Source organism: Xyrauchen texanus, chromosome 21 (assembly GCF_025860055.1).
Source record: "Xyrauchen texanus isolate HMW12.3.18 chromosome 21, RBS_HiC_50CHRs, whole genome shotgun sequence".
Classification (NCBI taxonomy): domain Eukaryota; kingdom Metazoa; phylum Chordata; class Actinopteri; order Cypriniformes; family Catostomidae; genus Xyrauchen; species Xyrauchen texanus.
The window spans coordinates 760,818-775,427 of record NC_068296.1 but is presented as its reverse complement, the minus strand read 5'-3'; the positions used below and the strand labels follow the sequence as shown (position 1 = coordinate 775,427).

General features: G+C 46.5%; 1 protein-coding gene across 2 annotated transcripts in view; it reads right to left on the bottom strand.

The window, feature by feature from the left end:
* LOC127661955 (tetraspanin-9-like) overlaps positions 1-14,610 on the bottom strand; it is a 320,984-nt gene that overhangs the window by 159,589 nt on the left and 146,785 nt on the right. The window contains exon 3 of one of the 2 annotated variants that reach the window (XM_052152946.1): positions 11,869-11,948. In XM_052152946.1, coding sequence (XP_052008906.1) covers positions 11,869-11,931 — 63 coding nt within the window. In that variant the 5' untranslated portion in view covers positions 11,932-11,948. Of the gene's footprint in view, positions 1-11,868; positions 12,673-14,610 lie in introns of those variants that run through there. The other variant, XM_052152945.1, reaches the window with a different exon arrangement.

The window sequence follows — 14,610 nt, the reverse complement described above, 5'->3', positions numbered from 1 at the left end:
TTTATTCATGGATAACTTGCACGTGAATTGAATGAATGAATGAATGAATGAACATCTCCAGTGTTTTAATGTAGAGAGGGGAGTTTTCAGACGGTCCCTTACATCTGCCAAACCGAATGTCCAACGAATGTGGAACGGCAAACTAACTTTACCGCTCTCACAGATTTTGCTATAAGTGCGTAACGTCAGTTGCTGAGCATGTAACTCATGTAAAGGATGATATTAATGAATACAAAAAACTGACTTAAATTTTGGACCTTTGACAGTGAGGAGGAGGGGGGAGGAGTCATTCGAACTACCCAAACCCCACCTGTCTACAGACCTGTATATATATATATATATATATATATATATATATATATATATATATATATATATATAATAAATAAATAGTACTTGATAAAGAATTAGCGTTTTCTAAAAATGAGCAGTGTTCGGTGTATTCGATTGCAAAGATTGCAAAACCTTATAGTCAAAAAAGTAATGTATCTCGTTACATTTAAAATTCTTGTAATCAGATTACACTTACTCACTTTCACAGTAATTACTTGTGCTAAAGTAACATGCACAATACATTTAAAATATTAATTCATTTATGGAGCGTTTCTGAATGAGGAAAACCAAAAAATGTTTCTAGGAAATGTGATAAAGTATCAAGGAAAAAAAATAAACTAAATTACTTTTAGATGAAGCAATGAGTAAAGTAATCGGATTACATTTTAGCGAATGTAAGTGGATTACTTATTTTAAGTAATTTATCTAATTACTCATAAAGAACATGTATTTTCACAAGTAGTAATTCCATTTCTGCGATGAAGAATTATCATTTAAACTATTTACAATTGAATTACAGATACAGTATTTATAATTCATATCCTTTAAAATGGCTTGCCATAGAGCGAGGGCTATTGCGTCCACACCTCACAGTCCCTCCAAAAGCACCTTGTGAACGACACTCACTTTGTGACATTTGTAGATTTTGCACCTGCCCACATCAACATTTCAAACCTTCAAATTCAACCCAGGTGATTAAATGGACGGGAATCCTAATCTTTTGTTATTTCGAACCAAATGGCAGATAAATCCCCTGCAATCCCTGGAGTGTCCCTCCGAATTCATAAACGTGCTGAACAAAGGGAAGGTGTTGATAAGAGCACAACAATGAAACCTTTAGTGCAATCTGCTGAGGTGGCACTACTGTGTGAATAACAGTGTGTTTGATGTAATATGATCATAGAAAGGAAATGAGGCCGTGTATTCAGTCTTTTACAAAGGATGTGGAAGGGCATCCTGACATGGTGTTTTATACAGGTGGAAGATGGTATCAACACAGAGCCTCTGATATATTCCTGTGAATTATGAATCGCAAGATACAGATAAATTATATTAGTTGAAGGTTGGAGTCTATTGAGCTTGTCGGAATCGCAGAAGCTGTTGATGCATTTATGAAGAAGGTAGCTCATTAAAAAAATTTGTGATGCTCCGATCAGCATTTCTGGGGCCGATCACCGATTACCGATCACCAAAATCATGATCTGCCGATTGCCGATCACTGCCGATCACAGAATGGCAGGGGAATGGGAATCTTTACTCAGTAGAAATATGCTAGAGTCAAGAAAATCTTAAAGAACCACCAATGTTTATTTGATTGTAGTTAGAAAACAAGATAACATAAGGCTACTGTATGCCATCTTTTCCAAATAAGGCAGAGTAACATTTTTCAAAACAAAGAGGGGTCAGGCAGACTACAATGGATGTAGTTGAGGAACTAACTACATCAGATCCAAAAATAAAATAATGTATAGCTAGATTAGCTACTGTAAGCCAATGCCATCCTTCATAAATAACAAGGCAGAGAAACAAAAGGAGGCCAAGCAGATAGTTACCAACCCACATGAACTTGGGATAGGATGAGGTCACATTTAGGCCCAGGCTACTTGTAAAATGTAGTGTTTTTTAATGTAATAAAATTAAACAATTGGCCACAAAATGTTTCAAACAAAAACTTGCTTGGCCTCACAAAGGACAAAATCATTCAGGTCTCAATCATTTTTTCATGCTTTCTGCATGTTTTTGGCGTTGTCGGTTAGAATTGCGTGGATTTTCTCTTTTTGGATCCCCCGTGACTGAAACATGCCGCTAAATGCGTTCACCAAAGCCTCCGCAGAATGTGACCCTGTGAAATCCTGACAGTGTAGCACAATGTTGTGTCTTTTGAAGTTTGAGTCAATAAAGTGCGCTGTTAAGCTTAGCAGGGACATTGGACAGGCGTCTGCACTCCATATATCGCTTGTGAAGCTAATATGTACGCTATCATTCAGAAGCTTGTCAATGTGTGTGTGCACGGATTTGTACAACGCGGGGAGACACACATCAGTTAGATATTTCCTGCCTGGGGGGTCGTATCCTGGATCAAGGCAGGTTAGCAGGCGACGGAACCCTTTATCCTCCACAACGGATAGAGGTTGTTCGTCGAGGCAAATTAATTCCATGATACTGGACGTGATGTCTTTCCATCTCTTACTATCCCGGCTGTATGGTTCACGTCGTTTAAAGGCATCACTCACAGTCGGCTGATTGAGGGATGGGGATGTTTGCGTCGGCTGGTTTAGTCTCTCATACTCTGCATATTCAGCTGTTGTATGGCGTGTTCGAAGATGCCTAATCATGTTGGTTGTATTAAAATGCCGTTGGTGTATTCCACCTCGAGGGATTTCAGCACGACATGTATTGCATATGGCTAATTTTATGTCTTTGTCTGACACTTTGAAAAACCTCCAGACGGGAGAAGGAGAAGTCATTTTGCTGCTGTCTAGCCAGCTCTGCTCTGCTATTGTGTTCCCGCGCGCGCCACATGCAGAAAAGTTGCGCGAGTTATTTACATCACGTGATCGGCTTTTTTGATCGGCGCTTTTGGGGGTTGCCGATTGAGCTATTTAAAGCCAATATCGGCCGATCATGATCAGCGGCCGATCAATCGGAGCATCACTAAAAAAAATGTACATTTAATTGTAGTCATTACATAATACGATTACGCAATAGTTTAACAATTCTCATGTCAATCTAAATCCATATGACTTTCTCTCTTCTGTGGGACGCATAAGGATGTTTAACAGAACGACCTCTTTTTCCATACAAAAGCATAGATTGAGCAATTAATGTCAAGCTTAAACAATGTCAAACAAAAAACCCCTTGAATGTACCACTATACATCTGCCGTAGCTCTTAAATCTCATTCTTGCTTTTTCTTATTTAAATTTTCCCGTGTGAGACTTGGAGGCACAGGGAGAAACGAGGGGAGGCGCGGGGAGTGACGATGGAAGGCGCGGGGAGAGACGAGGGGAGGTGCGGGGAGAGACGAGGGGAGGTGCGGGGAGAAACGAGGGGAGGCGCGGGGAGTGATGAGGGGAGGCGCGGGGAGTGACGATGGAAGGCGCTGGGAGTGACGATGGAAGGCGCTGGGAGAGACGAGGGAGGTGCGGGGAGAAACGAGGGGAGGCGCGGGGAGTGATGAGGGGAGGCGCGGGGAGTGACGATGGAAGGCGCGGGGAGTGACGATGGAAGGCGCGGGGAAAGACGAGGGGAGGTGCGGGGAGTGACGATGGAAGGCGCGGGGAGAGACGAGGGGAGGTGCGGGGAGAGACGAGGGGAGGTGCGGGGAGAGACGAGGGGAGGTGCGGGAGTGACGATGGAAGGCGCGGGGAGGTGCGGGGAGAGACGAGGGGAGGCGCGGGGAGTGACGAGGGGAGGTGCGGGGAGTGACGATGGAAGGCGCGGGAGAGACGAGGGAGGCGCGGGAGAGACGAGGGGAGGTGCGGAGAGTGACGATGGAAGGCGCTGGGAGGTGCGGGAGAGACGAGGGAGGCGGGAGTGACGATGGAAGCGCGGGGAGAGACGAGGGGAGGTGCGGGGAGACACGATGGAAGGCGCGGGGAGAGACGAGGGGAGGCGCGGGGAGACACGATGGAAGGCGCGGGGAGAGACGAGGGGAGGCGCGGGGAGACACGATGGAAGGCGCGGGGAGAGACGAGGGGAGGCGCGGGGAGTGACGATGGAAGGCGTGGGGAGAGACGTGGGGAGGCGCGGGGAGAGATGAGGGGAGGCGCGGGGAGACACGATGGAAGGCACGGGGAAAGACGAGGGGAGGCGCGGGGAGAGACGAGGGGAGGCGCAGGGAGAGACGAGGGGAGGCGCGGGGAGTGACGAGGGGAGGCGCGGGGAGTGACGAGGGGAGGCGCGGGGAGAGACGATGGAAGGCGCGGGGAGAGACGAGGGGAGGCGCGGGAAAGACGAGGGGAGGCGCGGGGAGTGACGAGGGGAGGCGCGGGGAGAGACGAGGGGAGGCGCGGGGAAAGACGAGGGGAGGCGCGGGGAGTGACGAGGGGAGGCGCGGGGAGAGACGAGGGGAGGCGCGGGGAGTGACGAGGGGAGGCGCGGGGAGACGAGGGGAGGCGCGGGGAGTGACGAGGGGAGGCGCGGGGAAAGACGAGGGGAGGTGCGGGGAGTGACGAGGGGAGGCGCGGGGAGACGAGGGGAGGCGCGGGGAGTGACTAGGGGAGGCGCGGAGAGGGACGAGGTGAGGCGCAGGGAGGCGTGGGGAGTGACGAGGGGAGGTGCGGGGAGTGACGAGGGGAGGTGCGGGGAGTGACGAGGGGAGGCGCGGGGAGTGACGAGGGGAGGTGCGGGGAGTGACGAGGGGAGGCGCTGGGAGAGACGAGGAGGATAAATGTATGAAACCAAAATATTACATTACTATGAACTTAACAATCATGATTTAAACTAGATTTTTTTAAATTTCAGTTTTATCACCTCAGACACCCTTATTTGTTAATTACCTTTATATTGTTGATAAGCATTATAAAATAAAACACTTCTCCATATCGGTTATTGGAGTGCACACAAACATGTTTTATCACTGTAGATCACCAGCTTCAATCCCCATCACTCTCCGAGGTGTGCAGTTCTTCTGAATCACACATGATCATGCACACGCAGGTAACACGCTGCACACGCACAGTTCTGGGCTTCAACTGCCACCCAAGTTGTAATGACCTGACGGATCTCAGTTTCAGGATGTGTGAGGAATCATTAAATGAATATTACCACTGAGAAAATCTCAATTATCTCTCAGCAGGAGCCACATCGCCTGCAGAAGCCTGCGCACGAGATCACACACTGATCTTACTGCTATATCTATCACACACACACACACACACACACACACGAGACAGACACACACACACGAGACAGACACACACACACGAGACAGACACAGAGAGAGAGAGAGACACACACACACACACACACACACACACACACACACACACACACGAGACAGACACACACACACGAGACAGACACACAGAGAGAGAGACACACACACACACACGAGACAGACACACAGAGAGAGAGACACACACAAACACACACACACACACACACACACGAGACAGACACACAGAGAGAGAGACACACACAAACACACACACACACACACACACACACATACGAGAGAGAGACACACACACACAAGACAGACACAGAGAGAGAGACGCGTGCACACACACGCATACACAGACAGTACATGCACACACACATAATCATGTATTATTCTTTAGCCCCGCTAAAGTCACTCGACTGTGACCCGCCGGAGCAACAGAAGGGGTTAATACCCCACTGAGCTGTTAGAGCCGCTGTGGGGGTTTCACTCAGGGTTTATCTGCGGAGGGAAAAAGCAGGATCACACAAACATAATGACCTGCAAGGATGACGCTTGTACCTGCCCTATGATGCCCAGATGTCAGGAACACAGATCAGAAGCGCTACAAACCCAAGAACTGAACCCTGTAAACAGTCCCCTCAGTCAGCTGGTTCTGAGACTCACTAACCCGGTTAACAGTACTAACAGTAACCAGCCTCAGACCAGCACTGCTTTACAACCAAACATCAGAATAAATCATCAAACAACCTCAAATCACCTATCTGGAACATCCTCACTGTCAGAGATACAAAGCAGAGACAGATCCTGAGCAGGTACAGGCTCAGTGAGCACAGTCTCGCCATCGAGAGAGACAGACAGTGAGAGAGACAGACAGATCCTGAGCAAGTACAGTCTCAGTGAACACAGTCTCGCCATCGAGAGAGACAGACAGTGAGAGAGACAGACAGATCCTGAGCAAGTACAGGCTGAGTTAGCACAGTCTTGCCATCGAGAGAGACAGACACTGAGAGAGACAGACAGTGAGAGAGAGAGACAGATCCTGAGCAGGTACAGGCTCAGTGAGCACAGTCTCGCAATCGGGAGAGACAGACAGTGAGAGAGAGAGACAGATCCTGAGCAAGTACAGGCTCAGTGAACACAGTCTCGCCATCAAGAGAGACAGACACTGAGAGAGACAGACAGTGAGAGAGAGAGACAGATCCTGAGCAGGTACAGGCTCAGTGAGCACAGTCTCGCCATCGAGAGACAGACAGTGAGAGAGACAGACAGTGAGAGAGACAGACAGATCCTGAGCAGGTACAGGCTCAGTGAGCACAGTCTCGCAATCGGGAGAGACAGACAGTGAGAGAGACAGACAGATCCTGAGCAAGTACAGGCTGAGTTAGCACAGTCTCGCCATCGAGAGAGACAGACAGTGAGAGAGGCAGACAGTGAGAGAGAGAGAGACAGATCCTGAGCAAGTACAGGCTCAGTGAGCACAGTCTCGCCATCAAGAGAGACAGACAGTGAGAGAGACAGACAGTGAGAGAGACAGACAGATCCTGAGCAAGTACAGGCTCAGTGAGTACAGTCTTGCCATCGAGAGAGGCAGACAGTGAGAGAGAGAGACAGATCCTGAGCAAGTACAGGCTGAGTTAGCACAGTCTCGCCATCGAGAGAGAGACAGACAGTGAGAGAGAGAGACAGATCCTGAGCAAGTACAGGCTGAGTTAGCACAGTCTTGCCATCGAGAGAGACAGACAGTGAGAGAGAGAGACAGATCCTGAGCAAGTACAGGCTCAGTGAGCACAGTCTCGCCATCGAGAGAGACAGACAGTGAGAGAGAGAGACAGATCCTGAGCAGGTACAGGCTCAGTGAGCACAGTCTCGCCATCGGGAGAGAGACAGACAGTGAGAGAGAGAGACAGATCCTGAGCAGGTACAGGCTCAGTGAGCACAGTCTCGCCATCGAGAGAGGCAGACAGTGAGAGAGAGAGACAGATCCTGAGCAAGTACAGGCTGAGTTAGCACAGTCTCGCCATCGAGAGAGAGACAGACAGTGAGAGAGACAGACAGATCCTGAGCAAGTACAGGCTCAGTGAGCACATTAATATATAATATATATTAATATATTATATATAATATATAATTAATATAATATAATTTATATTAACATTAATATATAAAGTCAATTATATTTTAATTGACTTTTTTTTTTTTCTCCTCCCTTCCTCATTGCTCTCTGTTTTTTCCTTTTCGTTTGTATTTATTTTTATTTGTTTATTATTATCATTATTATTCATTTATTGTATATACATGTTGTTGTTTTTTATGTTTGTAATGTGTTTATTACTGCTTTGGCAACATTGTACACTGTATACAGTCATGCCAATAAAGCTCATTTGAATTTGAATTTGAATTTGAGAGAGGCAGACAGTGAGAGAGAGAGACAGATCCTGAGCAAGTACAGTCTCAGTGAGCACAGTCTCGCCATCGAGAGAGACAGACAGTGAGAGAGAGAGACAGATCCTGAGCAAGTACAGTCTCAGTGAGCACAGTCTCGCCATCGAGAGAGACAGACAGTGAGAGAGAGAGACAGTGAGAGAGAGAGACAGATCCTGAGCAAGTACAGGCTGAGTTAGCACAGTCTCGCCATCGAGAGAGGCAGACAGTGAGAGAGAGAGACAGTGAGAGAGAGAGACAGATCCTGAGCAAGTACAGGCTGAGTTAGCACAGTCTCGCCATCGAGAGAGGCAGACAGTGAGAGAGAGAGACAGTGAGAGAGAGAGACAGATCCTGAGCAAGTACAGTCTCAGTGAGCACAGTCTCGCCATCGAGAGAGGCAGACAGTGAGAAAGAGAGACAGATCCTGAGCAAGCACAGCCTCAGTGAGCACAGTCTCGCCATCGAGAGAGAGAGACAGACAGTGAGAGAGAGAGACAGATCCTGAGCACGTACAGTCTCAGTGAGCACAGTCTCGCCATCGAGAGAGACAGACAGTGAGAGAGAGAGACAGACAGTGAGAGAGAGAGACAGACAGTGAGAGAGAGAGACAGATCCTGAGCAAGTACAGTCTCAGTGAGCACAGTCTCGCCATCGAGAGAGACAGACAGTGAGAGAGAGAGACAGTGAGAGAGAGAGACAGATCCTGAGCAAGTACAGGCTGAGTTAGCACAGTCTCGCCATCGAGAGAGGCAGACAGTGAGAGAGAGAGACAGTGAGAGAGAGAGACAGATCCTGAGCAAGTACAGGCTGAGTGAGCACAGTCTCGCCATCGAGAGAGGCAGACAGTGAGAGAGAGAGACAGTGAGAGAGAGAGACAGATCCTGAGCAAGTACAGTCTCAGTGAGCACAGTCTCAGCCATCGAGAGAGGCAGACAGTGAGAAAGAGAGACAGATCCTGAGCAAGCACAGCCTCAGTGAGCACAGTCTCAGCCATCGAGAGAGAGAGACAGACAGTGAGAGAGAGAGACAGATCCTGAGCACGTACAGTCTCAGTGAGCACAGTCTCGCCATCGAGAGAGACAGACAGTGAGAGAGAGAGACAGACAGTGAGAGAGAGAGACAGACAGTGAGAGAGAGAGACAGATCCTGAGCAAGTACAGTCTCAGTGAGCACAGTCTCGCCATCGAGAGAGGCAGACAGTGAGAAAGAGAGACAGATCCTGAGCAAGCACAGCCTCAGTGAGCACAGTCTCGCCATCGAGAGAGAGAGACAGACAGTGAGAGAGAGAGACAGATCCTGAGCACGTACAGTCTCAGTGAGCACAGTCTCGCCATCGAGAGAGACAGACAGTGAGAGAGAGAGACAGACAGTGAGAGAGAGAGACAGACAGACAGTGAGAGAGAGAGACAGATCCTGAGCAAGTACAGTCTCAGTGAGCACAGTCTCGCCATCGAGAGAGAGACAGACAGTGAGAGAGAGAGAGAGACAGATCCTGAGCAAGTACAGTCTCAGTGAGCACAGTCTCGCCATCGAGAGAGACAGACAGTGAGAGAGAGAGGCAGACAGTGAGAGAGAGAGAGACAGACAGTGAGAGAGAGAGACAGATCCTGAGCAAGTACAGTCTTAGTGAGCACAGTCTCGCCATCGAGAGAGACAGACAGTGAGAGAGAGAGACAGACAGTGAGAGAGAGAGACAGATCCTGAGCACGTACAGTCTCAGTGAGCACAGTCTCGCCATCGAGAGAGACAGACAGTGAGAGAGAGAGACAGATCCTGAGCAAGTACAGTCTCAGTGAGCACAGTCTCGCCATCGAGAGAGACAGACAGTGAGAGAGAGAGACAGATCCTGAGCAAGTACAGTCTCAGTGAGCACAGTCTCGCCATCGAGAGAGACAGACAGTGAGAGAGAGAGACAGATCCTGAGCAAGTACAGTCTCAGTGAGCACAGTCTCGCCATCGAGAGAGACAGACAGTGAGAGAGACAGACAGATCCTGAGCAAGTACAGTCTCAGTGAGCACAGTCTCGCCATCGAGAGAGGCAGACAGTGAGAGAGACAGACAGATCCTGAGCAAGTACAGTCTCAGTGAGCACAGTCTCGCCATCGAGAGAGGCAGACAGTGAGAGAGACAGACAGATCCTGAGCAAGTACAGTCTCAGTGAGCACAGTCTCGCCATTGAGAGAGACAGACACAGAAACACATGGTTAATCAGAGAAGAAAGGGTGTGTGCTCACTGTACGACATGTGAGGTTGAGACAGAGGTGCACTTTCTCCTTCACTGCCCAAAATTTCAAAATACAAGGGACATTTATATGCATAAATTAACACACAGCATAAACAAATTTATAACCCTGAAAGAACAAGAAAAAGAGATAGGGAGAGATAGAGAGAGATAGAGAGAGTTGGAGAGAGATAGAGAGAGAGAGGGAGAGATGGAGAGGCAGTATTTCATACTGTGGCAGACGCTGTACACATCTGATAAGACAAAAAGTGCCTCAGACGTGCCCCATATATTAGTTTGTGAGCACATGAGTGTGAGCTTATGCTGTTAGGTTATGTGATTAGTGTTTCTGCATGAGTGCCTCTTTACAAAGGAATCAGTCCAATGACCTACAGACACACACACACACACACACACACTCACACACACACACACACACTCCCGTCAGCCTTTAATCCAGCACCTCAATCTTTCAGAAATAACCCACGCTTCACAAACACATGTGATTCCAATCGATCTGACACAAACATGTGATGGCAAGGGTGCATGTTGGGATTGAGGCGTGCATATGAACACTAGCTATGCTTTCATTGAAGTTGAACATTTCATTTCCGTGAAAAATCGGAATAAAGTCGTTTTTCCATTCCATGTGTTTAAGTGAACAAAGATGTTACTTCTGGGGAAGCTGGCACACAATGAAACGGAAAAGAAAATCTCGAATTAAACGTGATCAATTATTTGTGGTTAAGATTGTGCAGACAAAATGTGATAGTTGTTGTATTCACATTTTATCCGCACCTACATTCCTGTATATGTTTCATAGGAATATATTCGCTAAATAATGCAAAGCTTTTATATATATATATATACATTTTGTACAATTTATTTGTATCTTGGTGTTTTCATCCAACATTTTTTTTAAGCAATATCCCAAAATTTCAATAAAAATATGTGTATGAAACCCAGCTAAAGATTGACCATAACAATAAAACAATTAAAAAAACTAAAAAATTTAAATAATAACATACTGAACCTCAAAACAGACAAAAATAAATAAATATATATATATATATATATATATATATATATATATATATATATATATATATATACATAAAATAATAAAAAATAAAAAAATCAACCAATACAACTAAAAAAGATTAAATACATTTTTATAAATTTTCAGATAAAAAAAAAAAAAAATCTGTGTCAATGGGGTCAATTTTTTTGACAGAAATGTGAAGCTTATAATTTTATAAAAGTACTTATATTAATTATTCTGTTAACACTTTTGTATTATTTGAGCTGTAAAGTTGCTTAAGTCATTGTTTTATGGTTGTCATGGCAACAAAGTTGTAATATTCTCTATATCTTCACACAGATGTGGTTATTAAGTGATTTAATGACAGTAAAATCATGTTAACACACATATTGTTTATGTCTTGTGTCTATACTTGTGAAACAGTGTTTGAATGTTTACAGATTAAACCCCATTGACTTCCATTGGAAGTGTCTCACTGGAACAAGCATTAAAAAAAAAAGGAGGGACGAGCCACATTTTTTTTTTTTTTTTTTGTGGCAATCAACATTATGACACAAATGCTTTTGATTGAACTTAAAACCCAGAATATTCCTTTAAGACAAGACAACAAATTCTTCTAATGTAAACATCACAGAGTCTCCTCAAGCTAAACTCACATGGCACAGTTTCCCCACAGCCCCTCAAGAGACTCAAAGACAGCCAGAAATAGTATCCAGTACATTCATGACAGCGCATGGCATGATTAGCCTGACGTAACCAAAAAAAAAAGAACACATGATAGGAAAATCCCAATACCGGCGTGATCACTTTCAGAAGGAAGATCCTCCATCACTAACATCATCCTTTGCATTAGAGAGCCAAAGCTGCAGCAGCTAATAATGACTGGCTGTCAGTCAGCGGGTGAACAAACGTTGTTCGCACCTCAGCGTAGAGAAAGAAGTGATTCAAAGTGTGACTTACCCAGAAGATGAGGTTGAAGACGAACATCATGTATTTCAGACAGCACAAGCAGCCTCTCGCCATGTTGCACTTCTTGAACTCTAGAAGGAACACAAATGATAGATCCAGATAAAAGACCACGTATTTGCTGCTTTTAGGCGCCTTGTACTTATTGCTGCTCTTATCGTCCTCGGCCGCCCCGCTCTGAGCAGCGCTTTGCGCACGAGGGCCGGTGGACCCGTAGAACGCGCCGGCGGTGAAGCCTCGTCCTCCGAACGGCCGCCCGGAGGTGGAGGCTTGGGCAAAGTCCGAGTCGCGGCTGTCCACGGAGGGGCTGCGGTGGATGGCGGATTCCTCGCTACTTGACTTCTCCATGCTCTGGAACGGAAGTCACATTCTTGATTTCATTCTCTATCATGTCTCTCGGAATAACCCTGACGGAAACGCTCTAGTGCTCTGACATAAGAGCAAGCTGATCAAACACTGGCTTTCTGGAACGCTAAAGAGGACCGTAGGAAGCGGTCTAGTGGATGTGGCGTCTCTGGGTAATATCCAGAAGCTTTAGTCCAACCGGCAGGTGCGAGTGAAGTTTCAGCTCTTTCCCTTGATTGATTCAGCTGCCGTCCCCTCCGACAGAGTTCACACAGCCCCCTAACTCACACTTCCACCTTCGTTCTTCTCTCAGGATTGTGCTACTCCAAGACACTCTTTACCCCTCTGACAATTCCTGCTTCTTTCTTCCCTTCTTGCCTGAATGAATCACACTGTTCTGGCTCCTGCTGTACGCTGCGCTCTGCTCCTCTCAGTCGCTGCTCTGCTGCTCATATATGCTATTATCGGCAGCTGCATCTACTGGCCATTCCTTCCAACATTACACTCACCTCTCTCTCCCTCTCCCTCTCTCCCTCAGCCCCTCCTCTGTCAATCAGACTACCAATCGGGGGCGAAAGCTGCTGGTGCTAGCCCCTCCCCCTTTCAACAGCGCAGCTTTAATGTGCTTATCATCAGTGTGCTTATGCCTATACAAGTGCAGCACTCTCTGTGCTGCTGGCGGGTCGGGGGGAAGTCTGGGAGGGCAATGAGCAATTAAAAAACCATGAGCTGAAGGGGGAATGAACATGAAACCATGTGTGCTGCTGCACACTTGCCCGAAGCATGGGACTGTGGGTATGTAATGTTAATCAGGAGTACAAAGACAGCAAGACTAATCTTTTAGCCTGCTTAATAAGCAAATTAGAGTGAAAATAAGGCTGGAAATTCACAGTACATGCAAAACTCACAATACGTCAAACATTTGCTGCTATTGAGGTTGAGGTATGGAGTAGTTTTAGGGTTAGGGGTGGGATAGGGTTACTGCAATACAACAGCACATTATGTACATAATAAGTACATTGTATCGAATGCTTAAGGGGTGTTCACACTTGGCAGGTTTGGTTGGATTCAAACAAACTCTGGTGCGATTGCTCAGCTGTGTGAACGCTGCCATCTGAACCTTGGAGCAAACCGAGACCGCCTGATCAGTGGGTCTCGGTCCACTTCCCAATGAACTCTGGTGCGGTTCGATTGATTTATGAACGCAAAAAAATGCCATAAAATCTGTCCAATCAGGTTGTGATTTTTCCTGATGCCTTTGGTTTGTATCGTTACGTTCGGTGTGTAAAATGCCAGTGTGAACGCTAAACGAACCAGAACTAAATGTGTCATTTTCATTTTTGGTCCGGACCAAGAGAACCGAACTACACGTGTGAACACACCTCATGTACAGAGTAATTATTGACACCTAATATAAAATATGTCCAATTGGTCCCACTTTATATTAGATGTCTTTAACTACTATGCACTAACATTAAAATACAAACAATACAATGTACTTATTGTGTAACTCCATGCTGCTATTGAGGTTGAGGTATGGGAAGTTTAGGGTTAGGGTTGGGGTAAAGTTAGGTTTAGGGTTAGGGGTAGGTCTAGGGGTTAGGGTTGGGGTAAGGTTAGGGGTAGGTGTAGGGGTTAGGGTTGGGGTAAAAATAGGTTTAGGGTTAGGGGTAGGTCTAGGGGTTAGGGTTGGGGTAAATTTAGGGGTAGGTGTAGGGGTTAGGGTTGGGGTAAAATAGGTTTAGGGTTAGGGGTAGGTGTAGGGGTTAGGGTTGTGGTAAGTTAGGTTTAAGGTTAGGGGTAGGTCTAAGGGGTTAGGGTTGGGGTAAGGTTAGGGGTAGGTGTAGGAGTTAGGGTTGGGGTAATTTTAGGTTTAAGGTTAGGGGTAGGTGTAGGGGTTAGGGTAAGGTTAGGGGTAGGTTTAGGCGTTAGGGTTGGAGTAAAGTTAGGTTTAAGGTTGGGGTAGGTTTAGGGGTTAGGGTTGGAGTAAAGTTAGGTTTAAGGTTGGGGTAGGTTTAGGGGTTAGGGTTGGAGTAAAGTTAGGTTTAAGGTTGGGGTAGGTTTAGGGGTTAGGGTTGGAGTAAAGTTAGGTTTAAGGTTGGGGTAGGTTTAGGGGTTAGGGTTGGAGTAAAGTTAGGTTTAGGGTTGGGGTCAGGTTAGGGTTGGAGTAAAGTTAGGTTTAGGGTTGGGGTAAGGTTAGGGTTGGGGTAAGTTTAAGGGGTTAGGGTTGGAGTAAAGTTAGGTTTAGGGTTGGGGTAAGTTTAAGGGGTAGGGTTGGAGTAAAGTTAGGTTTAGGGTTGGGGTAAGGTTAGGGTTGGAGTAAAGTTAGGTTTAGGGTTGGGGTAAGTTTAAGGGGTTAGGGTTGGAGTAAAGTTAGGTTTAGGGTTGGGG